The 23,475-nt window shown below is 46.1% G+C and overlaps 1 protein-coding gene across 1 annotated transcript in view; it reads right to left on the bottom strand.

Annotated features, from left to right (window-relative positions):
• LOC311225974 (purine nucleoside phosphorylase LACC1-like) overlaps nucleotides 1–23,475 on the bottom strand; it is a gene marked incomplete at both ends in the record, with an annotated part of 98,034 nt that overhangs the window by 72,919 nt on the left and 1,640 nt on the right. The window contains 5 exons of the mRNA XM_084311359.1: nucleotides 3,639–3,864; nucleotides 5,594–5,759; nucleotides 6,687–6,865; nucleotides 11,119–11,349; nucleotides 13,205–13,210. Coding sequence (XP_084167485.1) covers nucleotides 3,639–3,864; nucleotides 5,594–5,759; nucleotides 6,687–6,865; nucleotides 11,119–11,349; nucleotides 13,205–13,210 — 808 coding nt within the window. The remainder of the gene's footprint in view (nucleotides 1–3,638; nucleotides 3,865–5,593; nucleotides 5,760–6,686; nucleotides 6,866–11,118; nucleotides 11,350–13,204; nucleotides 13,211–23,475) is intronic.

The following is a 23,475-nucleotide window of genomic DNA, read 5'->3' as shown; positions in this document are numbered from 1 at the left end:
TTATGTGTTATTATTATCGATAGAGTAACATGTGTCTCACCAATCCGGCCGACCAGACCCTCACCTTTATTTTTTTTCATATTCATATTTGATCTTGTTCTTTATCTTTTATTCTTTTATTTTTTAATCCTTGTATATATTTATTATTTATTGTCTTTTCTATTACCCTGCCTGTACCTCCAGACTCAGCACTCCTGTCTCTGACAGGGATAAGTCAAAAGTAGAAAATGTCCTGAGCAGTGAACTGAAAAATATCTGCTCTTGGCTCAGTGACAATAAATTGTCTCTGCATCTAGGAAAAACAGAGGCCATACTATTTGGGTCAAACGACAACCTAAATCAATCCCCAGGCTTTAAAATCAGAGTGGGTGATAACATTATTGCGGATAAAGAGGAGGTCACCTATCTGGGCTTTATTTTAAACAACAAACCTTCTAACAAAAAAATGGCACTAAAAGTGATTACTAAGGTTAATAAAAAAAACACAGTTAGGATTTCCTCTTTTATAAATAGGAACGCTAGCTGGAGCCCTCATTCAATGTCACTTTGACTACGCTTGCACTTCATGGTACAGTAAGATTTCCAAACAAATGAAGACAAAGCTTCAGACCTCCCAAAATAAACTTGTGAGACTCCTGATTGATTGAAAACTTTATTAACAGATTGCAGAATGGGTACAATACAGTACATCTCAATACACACAATTGTTAAGGGGATGCAGACCAGAGAAAGACTTTCGTCTTGTTTACATCAGGGTCCCCCATTTTCAATTCATCGGGACATATATGACATACTTGACATACAGATAGTCAGTACTGCTACATCTATACATTTATGACATACCAGATTTGCAAATACAGTACTGTTTGTGATACAGAAGGAGTCAAGAAAAGGGAGTATATACATTTGACGTAGAAACTGTACATTGGAGGAGGTTGGGTGGGGGGGGTTGGGTACATTGGGATATTGACAACCATACTGGGTAATTTACATTGGAGGTGGTTGGGGGGGGGGGGGGGGGGGGGGGAACACTGTATAAACAAGCAAAACTGTACATTGAGGGGGGGGGGGGGGGGAGACACTGTGCAAACAAGAAAAATTGTACATTGGACTATTGACAAAACCATACTAGGTAAATGACTGTACATTGGAGGGGGTTGGGTTAGGATATTTACAGGGGCCAGTGAAGTATCTCGAGCTTCATTTATACATATACGACACCAGTTTTGAATTGCAGTCTCCCGTAGGTGTCCCTTGAGAGAGGTTTTGAAAGTGGGTAGTGATCCACATTCCTTTACAGCTTTGGGTAGGGCGTTCCACATTGATGTGGCATAATTGCGAAACGTGTTTAGTCCCTTATTTGAGCCGAATCTGGGTTTAACATGATTTGTGGAGCTCCCTCTGGTGTTGTGATCGTGGTATTCACTGACCTTTGTGAAGTATTTTGACATGTACATGGGTACCTTGGTCGTGTAGTGTATCTTGTAGACCAGGCCCATTGCAAGTTGCTGTACTCTGTCGTCTACTCTAAGCCATCCTAGGTTGTCAAAGTGGGCAGGGGTGAGGTGGGTTCTAGGAGTAAGGTCAAGCAGTAGTCTGACCAGTTTGTTTTGAGATGTTTGTAATTTTGTTTTTAGCGCATTTGAGGTGCTTTGGTACCATGAGGTGCAAGCATAGTCGTAGTACCCCTGAATGAGTGCTCCTGCCAGAGTCTTCAGGGTATTCTTGTTTACCAGAGAGGAGATCCGGTACAAGAATCGAGTTCGTTTGTTGACTTTTTTTATTACATTGGATGCCATTTTGTCACAGGAGAGATTAGCCTCTAGGATGGAACCCAGGTAGGTAATTTCATCTTTCCTTGTGACAATATTGTCACCCACTGTAACTGAGAAGCCGTCGGTCTTGCTGAGTTTGTTATTTGAACCGAAGAGAATGGACTCTGTTTTGCCCATGTGTAATGATAGTTTGTTATCAGCGAGCCATATGCAGATTCTGCCTAGTTCCGAGCTGAGGGTTTTTTCAACCTGTAACTTGTTCTTGTCAGAGACCAGCAGGGCTGAGTCGTCCGCAAACAGGAACAAGTTGCAGTCACAAGCTGACGACATGTCATTTGCATAAATTAGGAACGGTAGCGGTCCTAGTATGCTTCCTTGTGGAACACCACAGCTCACTGTGAGGGGGGGGGGGATAGGGTACCGTTTACCTCCACCATCTGTTCCCTCCCCTCAAGGTAGGATTGCATCCAGCTCACTGATAGACTATCAAAACCAATTGCTTTTAGCTTGTCAATCAGAATGGAGTGATTGACCGTGTCAAAGGCCTTTTGTAGGTCCAGCATGACCATGCCGCAGTATTTGCCCGCGTCCACCTCCTGCACAACCTTCACTCTAGGACTCATCTAACGCCAGCTCACCTTAACAGTCTGGGATGGCTCAGGGTTGAGGAAAGGGTACACCAGCTTAAAATGCTTCTGGTTTTTATGGTACTCAAAGAAATGGTCCCCAAGTACCTAGTAAATTATTTAAATAAAGTAGGAGATGTCCACAAATATGCCACAAGAGGGAGCCCCACGGACCCTGGTCCCTCCGAAAGTCAGGACGCATTTTTGCTACTGTGATGTGGAATGCCCTGCCAACATTCCTAAAACTCCTGAACTCCCCTCTCGGATTTAAATCCGCCCTAAAATCATGGCTCAGCAGCAACTCAAATTGGTCTTAATTTGGTTTTTATCTCTTTTATCATGAGTTGCTTTTAAGTGTTTGTGTTTTTTTTTTTTTTTTTAACATTTGTTGACTGTATGAGTTTTCAGGTTAGGTGTTTTGTACTTGCATTTAGGGTGTCCTGTCTGTATACATGTTCTTTCGTGTTTGTGTGCCTTTTTATGTTCTATGTAAATGGACCACAATGGAAACAAGCCATGGCTTTATTGTGTCCTATCCATTTGACCAGCGTTATGACATTGTTATTGTTCAAATGTTGTCTTACTGTTGTGTCAATAAAGTATTCAAAAAACCAATCAATCCCCTGCCCCTCCCCTGCGCTGCTATGACCCCTGAATTTTCCCAAGGAGATTAATAAAGGACCATCCTATCTTATCTTACAGCCTAGGTTTATAGAGAGGCCTTTCTCTTCCATTATATTAGAGATGTCAGTATGTCATTCTAGTTCTATTGGAGATGTCAGGATTACTGATTTACATTACAAGAGTCAAAACTCCAACAACACTAGTATATAGAACAATGTTGTAAAGTTATTCTATATACTACAATTGTTGCTGGAGCTTTAACCTTTAGACTTGTTTTCCTGCTCTCTGTGCACCTTGGAAGTAGGTGAAGTTGTGCCACAAACTCTGCTTCCATGGGATTACTGATTTACCTCATCTCTATTGACCATATTCATACGGCGGCCATTTTGCTCTCATGCCATGCACAGGTGGGGTTCCTTTCCACCCTGTTCCCACAATTGCCACCATGTGAATATGGTCAATAGCAATGGTAGGAGTTATATATACTGTAATTATGAGCATGACTCTGATGCAGCTTGGTAGAAAATGATCACAGTTACCAACACATGTAGCTATGTTGCCTGAGACAGGCACCACCACCGCGTTCTAATTCATTCTCTAGTGATTCCTTTACCTGGTAGCGAGGCGGATGTCGACGTGGGGTCTGTGTGAATGTGGATCAGGGACGCAGTCAAGGTGGATGCTGTGAAACTCCACGGCCTGGTCTCTCTCCAGGGTGAAACAGCACGCCGCCACCGACGGTCCGATCACCACGACGATGTCACTCGCCCTGCAGCCAAACTCCCTCACCATGGCACAGACCGTTGCCGTGGCAACTCCCATCAGGGTTCCCTTCCACCCTGAGGAGAGGCAGAGAATAAGTAAGGAGGATGTTTTGGGGGGAAACGGAACAAATTCTACAGCCTCCATTATTTTGAGAAATGAACGGTCTGATATGACTGAGAGCTGTGCAGATGAGCACATGCCTGTGTGTTGTGCTAGATCTGTGATTAAACAACAAGGGGGGAGAATATTGTTAATCGTGTAGATAGTTCAAACGGGACCTTCATTTTACACACTGCTCTCATCGTCTCATCTATCGGACCGTCATCCAAATGGTAACATTTGATTTTAATTTAAAAAACGTTGATATAGGCTACTTGATGTGTGGATGATTTAACTTGTCAGGCAAGTTACTCTGGAATCATCCCCACTCAACCATCTTTAACATTCCCCGAAATATTGCTCCTATTTATTCCACTTATTCCATTGCTTGACTATTTCTAACTACTCATCATCTGGCCACAGGAACAGGGAAGCCTCTGTAAATCAGTAGATCTACTGGGTAGGGCTCAAGCCCCTCATATCTTTGTATTTCAAAAGCCTTCTTTCCTGTAAATAAATAAATCAAATCAAATGTAATTCAAATCAAATCAAAGTGATTTGTAAAGCCCGCAATCACACATTAATGTCCCCATGGGCTGGACAAGTCTTTTTTTATTATCTTATCCCCCCTTCTTTTTCCGTTTTTCTCCCCTCCCAATGTTAGTCGTTATGCCAATTCCCAATCCCCTTTCTGGTCGCTGCGCACTCTACCCCCTACCGTCGGTCTGGGAGGGCGGAGACTATCACATGCTTCCTCCGACACATGTGTACCCAGCCCACCACTTCTTTTTTACCTGGCAGTGCGGACTCTCACTGAGAAAGTGTAACGTGTGGAAGGTCACACTACCTCTCTTAGATCCTTCCCTCGCTGTGCAGGCGCCCCGACCGAACTGTAGGAGTCGCTGTCCACAACGACCCAGACCCACCCACCGGCTTCCCTCCCGCTGACTCTGCCAATCGAGCCAGTATGACGGCCGGCCAAGCCGGAAGCAACACCGACAGCTGGATTCGATACCAGTGTCTCTTGCGTTGGTGACGAGCGCCTTGTGCGCTGCGCCACCCAGCCGCCGGGCTGGACAAGTCTTATTTAAACAAGTCAAGAAGAAACATCACAATAAATCAAGAACAAAAAACCCATTGTGAAATCCAAATTCAAATGAAAGATTTAATAGCCTCACAATGAGCTACCCATTATAGTTGTTTTGATGATCTTCTATCCACCCCATAGCAATAGACAAAAAAAACACAGTCCTTGCCAGGCAACTCAGTGATTAACCTCACCAAAGTGGCAGCCCCATGGTTTTTCATGATAATGTTATTTTAAATTGTGAATGAATATATAAATAAACCTCCTGCCAGCACATACCAAAGAATTTAGCTGATTACCCGTAGTCACTCTTTATGCTATTTTCATGCTGAATGAGTTTTTTTTCAAGAGAATGATGAGCATGTGTCTGGTAAACACAAGACTCAAAAAAGGCCCTTCTGCGTGATTATATGCACGGAAACTCAATTTTGAAGATTTGTCGATTAGTCAACAAATATTCTGAATGTTAAGTCGACTAAAAGAATGTCTCCAGTTGAGGACAACCCCATGTCCTCCTAGCTTAGGGTTGCATCTCAACAGAACCTTCTCTTCTACAATCTCCTATTTTGCCTCTCAGACTTCCCCATCCTCTTCACCAAAGTGACCCGGTTACCTACCGGCATGAGCAGCCCCGATGACCTTTGACACAGGGTCAGCGAAAAGGAGAGTCATGCAGTCAGCCCCTGGCGCTGCTATGACAACACCAGACTGATTGGTGACGATGGCGTCATAGCTCTCTGGCTCTGCCTTCCCCATCACCCACACATTGCTGGCGTGATTCACCTGTCACAACAAATGGCCAATAAGAAGCACAAACCCATTTGTTAAAGTAGGAAGTAAAATACATCTTAGCTGGTCAAGAAGCTGGTCATGCCTGAGACGTAAAATTGCTTATACCAGTAAAAGTAGAGGAGGCTTATTTGATCAACAGATTTGCCAGTGACAGATACACTGAGTATACAAAACATTAGTAGCGCCTTTCAGATTAATATAAATGTAAGAAAAAAGATCAGTAAAACAGGCATAAATAGAAAACAATAAAATACAAGCAAAACACAGATTCCTACGTTTCTGACTGTAGGAGATGCTGGTTATTAGACCCATAGACCCACATTTTACAATACTTTTTATGTGTTGTTGTTAGATATACTTTACTAAAGAATTGCATACTGTAGTTAGGAGTCAAGGGATTCACAGGGGGGCTATTCCTCATTTCGCCCCCATTGAACAACCTCAAGGACCCTTGGCACCACCTCAAGGACCCGAACCACCTCTCAAGAACCCTCAGCGATCCCTCCAGACTCCATGTTGGAAACCAATGAGGTGGTTCACTTGGTTTGGACCATGACAAAAAAGGAACCTACTGTAGAATAAAAGATATCTTCTTTCTAAGCACATGATTTCTAGGGCAGTTCCCTCTTAGTCGATGAATTGGTCGGTTCGGTCTTAGTTTCCCCACTTTGTTAGTCGATTAGTAATGTTAATGCTTTTTTTCCAAGCTGAATGAGTTATTTCCAGAGGAAGCATCAGTACATCTCTGGTTTAAAAAGAGGTCCTTCTGCATGATTTCATGTGTAAAACACAATTTTACAGATTTGTCAATTAAATCGATGAATCGATTAGTTGACTATTATAACTATAACTATTGGTCAACTGAAAACGTCTTTTAGTCGAGGTCAAGGATAGCCCTAATCACTTCTAGTTGGCTACCTTAACCAAGTGAAGTGGTCGGGGGTAGAAGCCAGCCTCGACGGCCAGTCGACGGACATTCTCGGCCACCAGTGCCCTGGGATCCTTCCTTCTGGAGCTACTGAACAGGTTGAGAGAGGACATGGTTGAGAGGGAGGACACACCGCCTGTACGAGAACTGAAGCCATGACCAAAACCGTCTGTAGAAAGAGAGGAAGAACGAAAGAGGGGAGGAGGGGCAGAGAGAGACAGAAATAGATCATTGATTGATTGATTGATTGATTGATTGATTGAAAAGTTTATTAACAGATTGCAGAATGGGTACAGTACAGTACAGCTCAATACATACAAATTTACAATTGTTAAGGGGATGCAGACCAGAGAAAGACTTTTGTCTTGTTTACATCAGGGTCCCCCATTTTCAATTCATCATAACATATATGACATACATGACATACAGATAGACAGTACTGCTACATCTATACATTTATGACATATCAGATTTGCAAATACAGTACTGTTTGTGATACAAAAAGTGTCCAGAAAAAGTGTGTATATACATTAGGGCTGACCTTCGAAACTTTTTTATTTTGTTTATTTATTTATTTTTGTATCTTATGTTGTGGGACTTGTACAGCACTTGGTAAACGTTGTTGTTTTTAAATGTGCTCTATAAATAAAGTGGATTGTTCACACACACACACACAAATCGAAGTAAAAAATACAAATAAAAAATGAAAATCGAAAAGCGAGAGACTAAACCTGTTGTTGTTAGCTTACATGCTAACGTGAATGGGATCGACCATAGCATTGCGGCTAGGCTAGCTACCATAGCAGTAATAGCTCTAGTTGAATGGATAAACGTTATTTAACATTGCAGAATGGGTACAATACAATACGGCTCAATACAAACAGTTGTTAAGGGGGGGTGCAGAGTCATCAACACAATGTACCACCAAGAGTGGAGAGTTTATGTCTCAAAAAGCGAGAGACCCAATGCTCTTGTTGTTGTTAGCTTATATGCTAACGTGAATGGGATCGACCATAGCATTGCGGCTAGGCTAGCTACCATAGCAGTAGTTGAATGGATAAACGTTATTTAACATTGCAGAATGGGTACAATACAATACGGCTCAATATAAACAGTTGTTAAGGGGGGGGTGCAGAGTCATCAACACAATGTACCACCAAGAGCAGAGAGTTTATGTCTCTCAAAAAGCGAGAGACTAAACCTACAGTAAAGCTCTTGTTGTTAGCTTACATGCTAACGTGAATGTGATCGGCCATAGCATTGCGGCTAGGCTAGCTACCATAGCAGTACAGCAGCTAGTTGAATGGATACACGTTATTTCGATGGCACAAGCTTCGAACAGAAAAAAAAAATGTAAGTTAAAAAAATAAAACGTTTTTTTTTCTTTTTCTTTTTTTAAACTTCGATTTTTTTTTTAAATGTTCGAAGCTTGTGCCATCGAACGAAGCTTCGAAGTATTTAAGACAGCCCTAATATACATTTGCCGTAGAAACTGTACATTGGAGGAGGTTGGGTGTGTGGGGTGGGGTTGGGTGGGTGGGTGGGGGCTGTACATTGGAGGTGGGGGGGGGGGGGGTGGGTAGGGGGGGGGGGGGGGGGGGACAATGTACACTGTACATTGGAATACTGACAAAGCCATACTTGGTCATTTACTGTACAACTGGGTTAGGACATTTGTAGGGGCCAGTTTCGAATTGCAGTCTCCCGTAGGTGTTCTTTGAGAGTGCTTTTGAAAGTGGGTAGTGATTCACATTCCTTTACAGCTTTGGGTAGGGCGTTCCACATTGATGTGGCATAATTGCGAAATGTGTTTAGTCCCTTGTTTGAGCCGAATCTGGGTTTTAATTTGTGGAGCTCCCTCTGGTGTTGTGATTGTGGTATTCACTGACCTTTGGGAAGTATTTTGACATGTACATGGGTACCTTGGTCGTGTAGTGTATCTTGTAGACCAGGCCCATTGCAAGTTGCTGTACTCTGTCGTCTACTCTAAGCCATCCTAGGTTGTCAAAGTGGGCAGGGGTGAGGTGGGTTCTAGGAGTCAGGTCAAGCAGTAGTCTGACTAGCTTGTCATTTACATTTTGTCATTTAGCTGACACTTTTATCCAAAGCGACTTACACGTTTTGTATGACAAGTCAGTAGGAAGGGTACAACTATATCAGCGGAGTAACAATGTTCATCAAAGTGTTAAGACTTGAGTGCTATGGTGTTGAGTAGGGCTGCAACTAATGACTAATTTGGTAGTCGAATAATCTGCCGATTATTTTTTCGATTAGTCGACTAATCGAAAACCAATGTAAACAACAACAAAAAAAAAGATTTTTTATTTTTTTTTTATTACCTGGTCCAGCTGAAGACAGAGCAGAGGAACAGATTGGACATTGAGCATGACCTCAGAGTTGCTTGTCTACCATCACCCCAGACTTTGAGACTCTTGTCAGGACCAAACAACAACATCATAACATGATGATCCCATAGCAAATTAAAATAATGACTCATGAAACATTTGAATTTGGATCTTTAAGCCACTTTAAATGAAAATGTATTTGAAGAACAATACAGCAATCACTCATAACAAGATAAATAAATTAAATAATACAAATTAAAGTGGAAGTGTACTTTAAATAACTTTTGTTTGCTGTGTGTGAGAGGAGTCCGTGTGTGTGTGTATGTGTGTGTGTCTTACTCTGATCGCTGTGTGAGTGAGAGGAGTGTGTGTACTGTGTAATTTGTGTGTGTGTCTTACTCTGATCGCTGTGTGAGTGAGAGGTGTGTACTGTGTAATTTGTGTATGTGTGTGTGTCTTACTCTGATCGCTGTGTGTGAGTGAGAGGAGTGTGAATGTGTGTGTGTCTTACTCTGATCGCTGTGTGTGAGAGAGAGGAGTGTGAATGTGTGTGTGTCTTACTCTGATCGCTGTGTGTGAGTGAGAGGAGTGTGTATGTGTGTGTGTCTTACTCTGATCGCTGTGTGTGAGTGAGAGGAGTGTGTATGTGTGTGTCTTACTCTGATCGCTGTGTGTGAGTGAGAGGAGTGCGTGTGTAATGTATTGTGTGTCTAGTCTGATCATCATCTCCTGCAGGGGAACAATGTTTTCAATGTCCAAAATTTGCTATGGGATCATCATGTTATGATGTTGTCTGGAACCCTGAGAAGCCACTCTCACAAAGATAGGTAGTACACACAAAAAAAAAAAAAAAAAAAAAAATTTAATGACTAATCGACGCAACAATTTCTTGTCGACGATTTTTTATAATCGACGTTGTCGATTATGTCGACTAATCGTTGCAGCCCTAGTGTTGAGTGTATGTTAGTATAGGTGCATGCCAGTAAGAGGGTTCGTTTTATTATTATTATTATTTTTTTAGATATTGATTGAAGAAGTGTGTCTTCAGTCGACGGCGAAAGATTGGTCGGGTTTCGGCTGTCCTAATTATGGTGGGATTCGGGAAAGTTTGTTCCACCACCATTGTGGAGCAAGGACCGAGAATAGGCGGCTTTTCTTTGATGACCCTCCCGGAGCTCGGATAGGAGTTGGTCGGAGGCGGCCAGAAGATGCAGAGCGTAGGGGTCTTGAGGGTGTGTAGTTAGAGACCATTGACCGTAGGCGGCAGCCGTTCCCTTCGCCGCACGAAATGCCAGGTCGAGGGCCTCGAAGCGAATTCGTGCGGCGATGGGGAGCCAGTGCAGGTCTCTGAGTGGGGTGACATCAGGGATGCGTTGCTCATGGGACGGGGTTGCAACCATGCTTTTGTGAGCAGAAGCGCGTGCACGTGCGTGCACACAGGAATGCGCTGCACTCGACTGATGCGCCAACTCGGTAAGTACCCAGCAGGCTACTTTGCATATCAATAGCGCCGGTCGTCAGGTGTGTTCAAATACGTTCTCAGATATTCACACAAAACTTGGGAATGAAATGTGTTACATTCCATTCGTAGAGGCAATTAGGCACTGTCTTTTTAGTCTGTGCTTATCCGAAGGAACATTTATGCGCATGCGCGGGAGCGCGCGTGCACGTGGCGTCATTAGCGTGTGTGCAACCAGTTATGATATCAGCAACGCAACACACTGGTGCCATGGTTAGTTCACCTTGCTTAGAAATATCTGAAAGGCATGACTAATGTTCAATTTCATTAATTTGACCTAGACTAGAGAGAGTAAGAAAGAGAGGGAGCATTCATTAGCCTCTCTTCTATTAATACCCACCTGCCTGGGATGAGTGTGAGAGAGAGAGAGAGAGAGAGAGAGAGAGAGAGAGAGAGAGAGAGAGAGAGAGAGAGAGAGAGAGAGAGAGAGAGAGAGAGGGGGAGAGAGAGAGAGGGGGGGTATATGATTGTCAGTCACCACCATTGCCTGTCACTTGACATTCAGAGAGAGCGGCGCGCGCACGCACAGACACGTTGCTCTATTAAATAATGACCCACCTGGGATAAGAGTGGACCTCAGGATATTGATGTTTCCTTTGAGCGCAGGTAACTGCTGCAGAAAGTTGGACACCTCTTCTTGACTGCAATCTCGGGGTGGTTCAACCTGGGCGCCGGGGCTGCGATGGGAACAGCTCGGCTGGTGGTCGTCGAGCTGGACCGCGTACTCAAACGAGTACACTGCCGTGAAAAGCTGCCCTTGAAACAGCAGCAACACAGCTCTTCCTTGAGCTGAAGTGATGACGCGAAAATTACTCAAGTCCAAATTGTCAACGGTTTGCTTGAAATTGTATAAGCATTCCGTGATGGTTGCATAGTCCAAGATATGGACATTGAGACGCTTGTTTTTAACTGTTAAACGGTCGCCGTTTCCCTGCCGATGCAGTGACAATATGAAAACATGCCTATCTGTGTCCTCCTCCCCTGGGACAGGTAACATATTATCGACAACGCGTTTTTCCAAGGATTCGCTGCACGCGGTGCACGGGCCGTGAATCAGATCTAAAATCAAAACGTCAGACATGATTGTCTTTTCATGTGCAGTGCAGCCTAACTACTCGAAATGCAAGGAGACTTTCCACTGCAAACTTTCTGTGCATGTATATATACTGACTCAGCAGTGGCACCGGCGATCTTTATTTATAACAGAGAGGAACATGCTTCTTCTGTGTGATCATTTAATTCCTTAAAACTACAGCGGAGTGTTGGAACTTCTGCTTTGGGACGGTCTCCGGTCTCCGCCTACAATGGAAACCCCTCTGTGCTGACCGCTGCACAAACCAAATTAACGTATAGTGTCTTGTTGTTACTGCGTTATAACACAACAGGCGGTCTAATTGTGTAATTGATGATTAATGAATGCAGTATGAAATTATTTTGAACTTTAATCTACCGTATTCAGAATAGCGCTATTCGCTGAGTCACTGACCGATTCTGTGGTGTTATTATTATTATCGCCTGCTTGGTTCACCTGATGAAGATGTAAACTCCCCAGGGCTGTTTGCTAACCGCTCTGTCGTCATTCTCAGTATGCTGAACAAACAGTCCTATGTCGGAAATTAACTGTATTATATTTGGATCATCTCAGATGCTCTCGGTCGGGATGTCTTCGGCATTTTGAAAGAACCGGCGAGGAACAACAACTATACTGTAAACTACCTGCCATTCACTCACACAGACATTCAATCCATTCCAGGGGTTTGGCTTGTTGGGTGATAAAGATGCAATTGGGGGTGGGAGACACAGCAACCTTTTATTGGCAAATAGAACATGTTGGAAATATTTCTGATGTACTTTCCAAGGAAAATACACTATTGGGACTCATTCAGAGGCTGCATGCATATAAAACACACACACACACACAAACACACATAATATTAGTAATACACTTTACACAGGGGGCCTTAAACCCATCATTCACTTGTTTGGTAATTATTTTCTTTGACATTTTAATACTGCAAGATTATAAATTAATATTTGAGTATGTATATATTGTTTTAATATATGTATAACTATATTCTTATTTGTGTATGTGTGTACAGTATGTACGTTTATATAAATAAATAAATAAATAAATAGACTGTAGTATTGGACATGTTTTAATAAAATTATAATAATTATATATATATATAATTATTATTATTTTTAAAATGTTGTATGCATTTTACTGTACTGTATTGTATTTCTATTCATGACCCCAGGAAGGCTAGAGGCACACCTAGGTGTTTCTAATGGGGATCCTTAAATAAACATAAACATAAACATGGACGACTGTATGGTAATCCAAACCTTTGCATAGCTCCATGACAGTAAACCTTCATATTGGGTATACCTCCCAGCTGTAGCATAATCCTCCGGGTTGTATCTGCTGTAGTGTGACTTGTTGTTCTGTCACCTGCAACTCGACGATGTTGTTCCTTTCGTTCACTGTCCTTCTCTGGCTTTGGTTCTGGCAGACTTCAGCCCTCCCTTGGACAGGTACTCCATGGGGTCGTGGAGGTCAGGAATCCCGGGCGATGTCAGGTTGTACGAGGAGGACTACCCCCCTTCTGCGTCCCTCATCCCCCTCCTCACCCCGCAGGCCTACCTCTCCCTGGAGGGACAGCACGGAGAGGACGGGGGAGAGGACAACATCGTGTATCTCTGAGGACTTGAGTGAACGATACAAGCTGCTGCCCTACTTAGAATTGGAAACGTTGGATCGTGTGTGTGTGTGTCAGATGTCTCCTGAGTTGTGCAGGAATATGATTTGTGTGGGTGTTTGTGCGTGTGTGTGGGTGGGTGTTTGTGCGTGTGTGTTAGGGGGTTGAGTTCAATTCAATCAATGCAGGAAGAGGGATTTCTTAAAATGTCAAATATTTAAAAACCTTTTGTGAGGAGAAGATTGTCAAATCCAACCTATTGAGAAATAATACAATTTGTTGTGAAGGATCAGATTAAACCGAATATATATATTTATTTATGGATATATATTTAATAGTATTTGTATATCGTTTGATATCCCTTGTATATTCCTTGTACATATACACTGAATATCCCTTTAGTCTACTAACAGCCCATAATAGTTTCATTCTCTCATTGGACAAGAACCTGGCGCCAGCAGCCAAGCCCCTTGGTTCAAGTTCAATCGTGCCGACGAACATGTCGTTACAAGCCCGGTTCCGCGTAGGAATACGTCTGGCGAAATACGAATGGTACTATTTGTTCACAGCGCATATATATATGGCGCAAGTAAAGTAGAACTTTCTTTTAGTCCATTAGTCCTTTACCCTCCAACCTAGTAACAGACGTGAAGCCTCACCCACGACCCACGTGTGGTGCAGTATGGCCTACTTGGCCTCAGAATAGGCATTGAGACATCGTGTGGATTAATAGTTGAATTGTCATAGTTGGCACTATACCGTCGAGTGGGACGTATTTCTATTAAGTTAATAATAGTCTATTATGTATGGTGCATCGTTCGGTTAGAGTTATAAAGTGAGCAGTACCCCCATCGTTCCTGGCGTTATCTAGAGTCTTAACCAGGCTGGGCAGACCACGTGTGGTGCTTTCATCCGAGGAGTTCTGGGCCAGGACGAGTGGACCTGCACATTGGATTACTTTACCCGGACGACGGCGAGCCCTACACGGCTTGGATTATCTACTTGCTTTGGGTGCTTTGATTATGCCATGGATAACAGCCAACACTGCTGAGTGTTGGAACTACCCCCCGAGAGGAGTCCAGGTGAGACGGCGCTCTACCCCGAGTGAGGTCGCCTCACGTCTCTTCGTTGTGGACCGGCAGCTACCGTCTACAAGAGGGCCCAGCTGTATTCATCTGTGGACCGAGGTTCTGTGGGCACCGTGTTCAGCACTCTGAATTCTCCCAAGAAATCGTTGGCCAGATGGGATATCGCCGGCGGCTCTCCTAACCCCCCCCCCTACTGACTTACAACCAGCGGGACCCCCCTTTAGTGTATCCAGCTATAATCATTTAAGTACCATCGCTATAGTTCCCTAAAGAACCAGGTTGTATACTTGCTCCCTGCGTAACCAGAGATTGGACATTCAATGTTGATTTGCCTACGAATACTCATTTGCCTTACAAGTGCATTCAAATCATAAATGTCATTAAGTGAACGTTGTATATACCCTTTGCTATATAAAATATTCGATTTATACATTTGTGTGGACTTCGTTTCATGGTGGGAAAGTGTTCATCATATCTATATCATGTACTGTGTGGCCAGTAGTTAAAGTACATAATCGGTAGTGGTTTAATGATACCATACTTATCAATACAGTCAGGGAATTGTACCCCTCAGTTACAATTGGTCCTTCGAGCCGGATGGTAACTAGTGTAATATTAATATAGTGTTATTAATATTGAAATGGCCTATGATGAACACTCCACGAAACGGTCCTCCTAACGTAGAACGCCCGCGGCGCAGACGACAGACACCTCAGTACTTAGAGGATTACGCTGTCAGTCAACTACCTAGCCTTCGACAAACGGTAAACGCGGTAAAAGTAGAAAGTAAAATTATGTCTGACCTTAACGACCAGGTTACCCCGACCACAGAGGCCCTAGTGGGTTCTAATGTAACTGACCAAGCTCACGGTGGGGACCAGGAGGGAGCTGACATGCCTTTACCCCCCGCCAATACCGAAGAAGTAGTCCCCGACCAGCCCCGGGAGGAAGACAACCCTACAGAGAGAGAACTCTGCACGGAAGAAGAGGAGGAGAGCGCCGAGGAAATAGAGCTCCAGGACTCCCCAACGAGTACAGCCAGGAGCGGCTCACCTCTACAACCGTCTTCCCCCAGCGAAGCGGAGAGGATGCTATCACAGGCGTTCCTCGCCAGCCTGACAGCCTCTACCGAACGCGATCGACTTCAGGGTGAACGCGATCGACTTCAGGGTGAACGCGATCGACTCCAGACACAGCAACGGAGCGAGGAAGAGCGCATACGCCTGGAGATGAGACGCCTTCAGACGGAAGAGAATATGGCAAGAGACCGGACCGACGCCCAGCGCGCCGCTGCCGGTGCCCAAAGAGAAGCAGATCTCACCAAGCGCGAAGCCGAGCGCGACAGACTACAAGCGCAGCTAATGGAGCAGCTGATCCTCAAGGCAACACCCTCTCCCTCCGCCAGGGGTTCAAGGAACTCGTCGAGACAACAGTCAAGGGCAGCGTCTCCTAACCGAGCAAGCGACCCTGAACTTGACCAACAGACCAAGCCTATACCCCCCGCAGACCCCCTTCCCAGACCGGTCCAAGCGAGACCCAGCTACAAGGAAGGAGCGGCATACACTGCGGAGAAGCTAAATAAACGACTACAGGATCTAGAGGACCTGATAGAAGAAGAGGGAGAGGAGGAGAACCAAGCCCGACGACAGCACAGTACTCCACCGGACCAGGAGGTCCAGTACAGCCCAGGCTATACCCCTGCGGCGCTGCGCTACAGACCCCCGACTCTATTCACGGGTGAGCATGACGCACGACCAGCCCCGAGGAATAGCACCTGGACCAGCGGGCCATGGTACCCTGCCGCTACCAGCCCACAGAGAGGCGCAAGAGGAGACTCGCCTAGGAGGTCTCTCCCCCAACGCTCGCCGATGTATCAGCCATCCACGGCGTCATACATTGCCACACCGACGTTTCCAGACTTCACCTATGAGAATCGAGCACAGTACACGGAGCTCCGGATGTGCTTAGAGACAATGATGGTGGATGTCGCTGATGAACGCCACAAGTATGCAATACTACTGAAGCACCTGAAAGTACCGCGAGCGCACAATATAGCGCTAGCCTATGCCACCTCTACGACCCCATACACCGCGGCTCTAGCAGCGCTGGACCAGAGATATGGACGTATATGGGATTACGTAATCCAAGAGATAAGGCATATTGACCGCCTACCCCCAGCAACAGACAATCGCTCATTAGACGACCTGTCTATAAAAGTGCAGTCCCTGGTAGGGATGCTGGGAGCGCAACGGGAAAAGGGTATGCACGAGCTATACGCCAACTCTAACGTCGAGAGGATTTTAGAGAAGCTGCCACCCGCCAGACAAGAGCGCTTTAGGCGGCAGAGAGACCACCGTGATCCTAACGGTCCCGAACCATCCCTCCTCGATCTAGCCGACTTCCTGGCGAGAGAAGTCAGCAGCTTACGACTGGATACGTTCGTGCGGAGCACACCAAGCTCCAGAGAGGGACCCAGGAGAATAAACGATGGAAGAAGATCGGTGACTGTCATGCACCAATCAGAATCAGTACCGAGCAGTAAGAACCACAGTACCCCCTAGAGAAAAGAGAAGTGGAAGATGGTGTGCCCGTACTGCGAGAAGGAACACTGGCTGTCACAATGTGACCTGTTCACAAAGATGAATGCAGAAGAAGTGAGTCAATAGATTAAGTCCAACAGGCGCTGTTACCGATGTGCGCGCAGTCACATGGCAGCCGAATGCCGCCTAAAGAAGAGGTGCAGTCGGTGTGACGGAGCCCATCTAGATGTACTACACGACAGTAACAGAAGAAAGCCTGCACCTGCACCATCGAGCAGCACCAAGGCAAGTGTCATGTACATTGACCCCGCCAGCAGCAGCGGCGCCCAAGTGCTCTTAAAGGTAGTCCGTGTAACATTGAGCTACCAAGATAAAGTCATGGACACTTACGCCGTCCTTGATGACGGGTCAGAGAAGACCCTTCTGCTCGCGTCCGCTGCGGCCCAGCTGGGACTGCGGGGGAGCGAGAACCAAATGACGATTCGGACAATAAGAAGAGATTTAAAGACGATAAAGGGCGAGAATGTCTCCTTCACTATCGCAGCAAGCGGGCAGCCAGAGCGACGGTATAGGATTACAAATGCTTTCACCAGCCAAGAAATAGGACTATCACAGTACACCTACCCCATCGCCAAGCTGATGGATAAATATGTGCACCTGCGTCAACTACCTATCCCGCTCATAGACGGCGCCACCCCGACCCTGCTGATAGGCTCCGACCATGCAGACCTCATAGTCCCGATAGACCGGGTCCATACAGGACCCCGAGGCTGTCCTGCAGCAGTCGAGACCCGCCTAGGGTGGACACTACAAGGCCCCCTCGCTAAATCTCTCAACCGAACAGCAGCCACTAGCTGCCTCCACTCCAGAGCGACAGAAGAAGACACCACTCTCCTGCAGCATGTCGAGAGGCTATGGACACTAGAGACAATGCCCTTTAAGAACGAAAAGAAAGACATTCGTTCTAAAGAAGACATTTACGCCATAAACCTCCTCGAGCAAGGGACAAAGAGAGTCACAGTCGGCGGAGTGATGAGATACGCAACTCCACTCCTGAGGCGAGAGGGAATGCCCACCTTTCACGCAAAGAAAGACGCCACGGAGCGGTATCTATTGAACACAGAGCGGCGCCTAGCCAAAGACCCCGCTCAAGAGAGTGTGTACCGCGCTGAGATTGAGAAGCTAATCACAGCGGGACACGTGACAAAGATTGACATTAAAGAGGCCGATCAGACGACCGAATCATGGTACGTGCCGCACCACAAGGTCCACCACAACGGCAAGGATCGCATTGTGTTTAACTGCAGCTACCAGATCGGATCCCAAAATCTGAATAAAGAGCTCTTGCCCGGCCCCACACTCTGCCCCTCTCTACTAGGCGTGCTACTACGCTTCCGCCAGGACAAGGTGGCTATCAGCGGGGATATCAAAGGGATGTTCCTGCAGGTGAGACTAGTGGAGGAGGACAAGCCCCTGCTGCGGTTCCTATGGAGAGAGAGGATCGGAGATGAGCACCCAGCCATCTACCAGTGGGAAGTCCTCCCCTCCGGAACCACATGCAGCCCGTGCTGTGCTACATTTGCACTACAGAAACACGTCGCAGAGGACCCAGCAGCAGATGAAGAGGTCCGACACAGTGTAAAGAACAGTTTCTATGTGGACAACTGTTTACAAAGCGTTTCGACTCAAGAAGAAGCCGAGGTTCTCCTACTCAAGCTACGCGCCTCCCTGATCAAAGGCGGCTTTGATCTCAGGCAGTGGGCCAGCAGTGACCTGCACGTATTGCGCAGCCTCTCCCCCGCGGACAAGGCTGCCAGCAGCGAGACCTGGATGGCGACAATCCCAGGAGAAGCCCAAGAAATGACACTAGGACTAGTCTGGCGCTTCAAAACAGACTCGCTCCACTATAAACACAAACCCCTGACCACGGAGCAGGGAAGGTCGACGGCGATACCGACCACCAGACGGAGTGTGTACAGAACACTCGCCAGACAATATGACCCGTTGGGATGTATTCTACCTTACACCACCAGGGCAAAGATGATTGTACGAGCACTATGGGACAAGGACCAGGGCTGGGACGACCCAATACCCGCACACCTTGCCTCCACATGGAGAGAGTGGGAGACGGAGCTCCGCTCACTCCCAGGTGTCAATATACGCCGCAGCTACTTCCCACCCACAGTGAGGCCAGAGACATGCAAGATGGATCTACACGTCTTCAGTGACGCCTCCGAAGTAGCCTATGGATCGGTGGCCTACTTGCGTGCCCAAGAGAAGGGAGGAGAGATACACACTGCTTTCATCCTGGCTCGCTCAAGAATAGCCCCACGAAAGCAACAATCTATCCCGCGTCTAGAGCTCTGCGCAGCCCTAGCAGGAGCGCATCTAGCCACGTTAATCCAACGTGAACTCACCATTCCGGTGCACAGAACAATCTTGTGGTCAGATTCCACGACAGTACTCACATGGATCAAGTCTGATTCATGCAGATACAAGGTCTTCGTGGGAGTCAGAGTCACCGAGATCCAAGAGTTAACAGAAGCAGCGAGCTGGCGGTATGTGGACACTAAACACAACCCAGCTGACGTCATCACCCGGGGAATGTCCCTAGATGACCTCACCCGTCGCAACATCTACAGTGACGGACCAGAGTTCCTCAAGCTCCCGGAAGAAGAGTGGCCTACACCCACCCCACGGGAAGCGAGTAAAGAGGAGGCTGAGAACAAGAAACCTATGTTCTGTGGACTGAGCACAGTCGCCTCCACAGACCCCAACATAGATGATTGCATTACCCTACAGAGTGCGCAGCTAAAGACATTTCTGCGGCACCACCCAGAGATTCAGCCCACTGCCGACATTTCAGCAGCTGACTACGAAGAAGCAGAACTTCTTCTACTACAACGAGCCCAGAGAGACTCGTTCCCCGATGAGCTAGACTGTCTACAGGGAGGAAAGCCCGTCCCATCAGACAGCAGACTGCTCCACCTGGCACCCGAGAGCGACGCCCATAATCTCATCAGAGTGGGTGGTCGTCTGCGGAGAGCCCCCAATCTACCGGATGACGTTAAGTACCCGATAGTCTTGAACAGCCGACACAAGGTCACAGAGCTGATCATAAAGAAATACGACGAGGATGTACACCACGCAGGAGCAGAGAGAGTCTTCGCGGAGATCAGACGTCGCTATTGGATACTTCAAGGAAGAGAAGCAGTGCGACGCTTCCAGCGAACCTGTCTAGACTGCCGAAAGTGGCGCGCGCAGCCCAGCATACCCCGGATGGCTGACCTACCTCCCTGTCGCCTCCGACTCGGCGACAAGCCATTCCACTCCACAGGCATGGACTGTTTTGGCCCGTTGTATATAAAGAAAGGAAGAGGAACCGAGAAGCGGTGGGGTATTGTATTCAAATGCATGACCACCAGAGCGATACATATCGAACTCCTTCCGACCATGAGCACAGACTCATTCCTTATGGACTTCCGAAGATTCACATCACGGAAAGGAAAACCGTCTACATTGTTGTCTGATCACGGGACAAACTTCAAAGGCGGAGAAAGAGAGCTGAGAGAGAGCTTCCAAGCTATGGGCCCAGAACTTAAGACCCACCTCGCTCCATCCCAGATTGACTTCCAGTTTAATCCCCCGAACGCACCCCACTTCGGTGGAACCTGGTAACGAGAAGTACGTTCTATAAAGACAGCCCTGTACGCCGTGCTTGGGGCCCAGACTGTGGCGGAAGAAGTCCTAATGACAGTCCTCACGGAGATCGAGGGAGTATTGAACTCCAAGCCCCTCGGCTACGTCTCCAGTGATGTAGCAGATGTCGACCCAGTCACCCCCAACACACTCTTGATGGGGCGGCTGGACCCCGCGCTACCCCAGACAATGTACAGGCCTGAAGAAGCGAACGGCCGAAGAATGTGGAGGTACAGTCAAGTACTAGCTGACAAGTTGGAACAGCTTTCTACTCCACTACCTACCGTCTCTACAGACCCGCCAGAAGTGGGTAAAAGAGAGAGACAATTTGACAGAAGGAACAGTCGTCATGATTATCGACCAGTCACTACCCAGAGCTATGTGGCCGGCTGGCCGCGTAAGCAAAGTGATCACCGGTGCCGATGGCAAGGTCCGAGCAGCCGAGGTGCTCGTCCAAGGGCGAACTTACACACGACCCGTGGCGAGGCTAATAGAACTGCCCAGACTCCCAGACACTATCGATGACGACCATGACCCCACGACTTTGTGAGTTGACTGACCCTTACAGCGGACCTTGAGTGGTAGACAGTGCGGTTAATCTGTCTCTGCTTAGCTAATTAGGTGGGACTAATTAGGGGGCGGCTGTTGTGAAGGATCAGATTAAACCGAATATATATATTTATTTATGGATATATATTTAATAGTATTTGTATATCGTTTGATATCCCTTGTATATTCCTTGTACATATACACTGAATATCCCTTTAGTCTACTAACAGCCCATAATAGTTTCATTCTCTCATTGGACAAGAACCTGGCGCCAGCAGCCAAGCCCCTTGGTTCAAGTTCAATCGTGCCGACGAACATGTCGTTACAAGCCCGGTTCCGCGTAGGAATACGTCTGGCGAAATACGAATGGTACTATTTGTTCACAGCGCATATATATATGGCGCAAGTAAAGTAGAACTTTCTTTTAGTCCATTAGTCCTTTACCCTCCAACCTAGTAACAGACGTGAAGCCTCACCCACGACCCACGTGTGGTGCAGTATGGCCTACTTGGCCTCAGAATAGGCATTGAGACATCGTGTGGATTAATAGTTGAATTGTCATAGTTGGCACTATACCGTCGAGTGGGACGTATTTCTATTAAGTTAATAATAGTCTATTATGTATGGTGCATCGTTCGGTTAGAGTTATAAAGTGAGCAGTACCCCCATCGTTCCTGGCGTTATCTAGAGTCTTAACCAGGCTGGGCTGACCACGTGTGCTTTCATCCGAGGAGTTCTGGGCCAGGACGAGTGGACCTGCACATTGGATTACTTTACCCGGACGACGGCGAGCCCTACACGGCTTGGATTATCTACTTGCTTTGGGTGCTTTGATTATGCCATGGATAACAGCCAACACTGCTGAGTGTTGGAACTACCCCCCGAGAGGAGTCCAGGTGAGACGGCGCTCTACCCCGAGTGAGGTCGCCTCACGTCTCTTCGTTGTGGACCGGCAGCTACCGTCTACAAGAGGGCCCAGCTGTATTCATCTGTGGACCGAGGTTCTGTGGGCACCGTGTTCAGCACTCTGAATTCTCCCAAGAAATCGTTGGCCAGATGGGATATCGCCGGCGGCTCTCCTAACCCCCCCCCCCCTACTGACTTACAACCAGCGGGACCCCCCTTTAGTGTATCCAGCTATAATCATTTAAGTACCATCGCTATAGTTCCCTAAAGAACCAGGTTGTATACTTGCTCCCTGCGTAACCAGAGATTGGACATTCAATGTTGATTTGCCTACGAATACTCATTTGCCTTACAAGTGCATTCAAATCATAAATGTCATTAAGTGAACGTTGTATATACCCTTTGCTATATAAAATATTCGATTTATACATTTGTGTGGACTTCGTTTCATGGTGGGAAAGTGTTCATCATATCTATATCATGTACTGTGTGGCCAGTAGTTAAAGTACATAATCGGTAGTGGTTTAATGATACCATACTTATCAATACAGTCAGGGAATTGTACCCCTCAGTTACACAATTGTTTTTACATTTTGAATTGATTGAACTAAAAAATGACAGTTGAGCACAACCCTGGTGTGTGTGTGCGTGTGCATACAGTATGTGTGTAATTTTTTTTGTACCTTATATGTTTTTTAGTTTTTTCACAAAAATGTGATCAGATTAGGGAGGTGTTGAAGGAAGGAAGTGACTATTTGAAGACAGAATGTGCCTTTGTTGATTTGTGCAGCCGTTCATTACACCCCTTGACTGACAAATCAAACCATTGTGCCTTTGTATAAAGAAAACGCTTCTAGTAAATCATATTTGTGCTCTCCGTGTCAAAATATGTTGCACTTGATTGACCACAATGTTAGGGTTTGAAGTGCCGGGAAGCCCCAGAAACATTTGCCTTTGTTTCAGTGTCAAACTAGTTTCACATTTTGTTTTCTTTGTGAGCACTTACTGTAAGGTGGAGAAATACTATGTGAGAAACAATTACTCCATCCACTCCTCTGTCCAGTCTCAATAGTTGTACAGCTAATTTGAAACGTGGAGGACATTCAGCGACATTTTGGAAGAGATGGAGAGAGAGACGGACATTATTGTGTTAATATTAAATGTGTGTTTGGTTTTATGGAAGGGCTACCCATGTACTCTATCTGGATGAGGGATTCTCATAATTTGTGTATATTTGTGTTTTTCATTTGTGCTAATATCTTTAATCTACTATCTGAGAAATCATTCCTGTAAAGATGAGATATATAGCATTCAGTTTCTTTTTATTTCTGATGAGTTTGTTTATTTATTGTGTATAAATCGCTTCATGCACTGTTGTGATGAATATTTCCCCTGTGTAATAATCCTCTATAATCAGAACTGTGCCAAGTGCCA

The sequence above is a fragment of the Notolepis coatsorum genome, assembly GCF_963971535.1.
Source record: "Notolepis coatsorum genome assembly, chromosome: 3".
In the NCBI taxonomy this organism is placed as follows: Eukaryota; Metazoa; Chordata; class Actinopteri; order Aulopiformes; family Paralepididae; genus Notolepis; species Notolepis coatsorum.
Note: the sequence above shows the minus strand (reverse complement) of the source record. Positions and strands in the feature narration are given on the sequence as shown.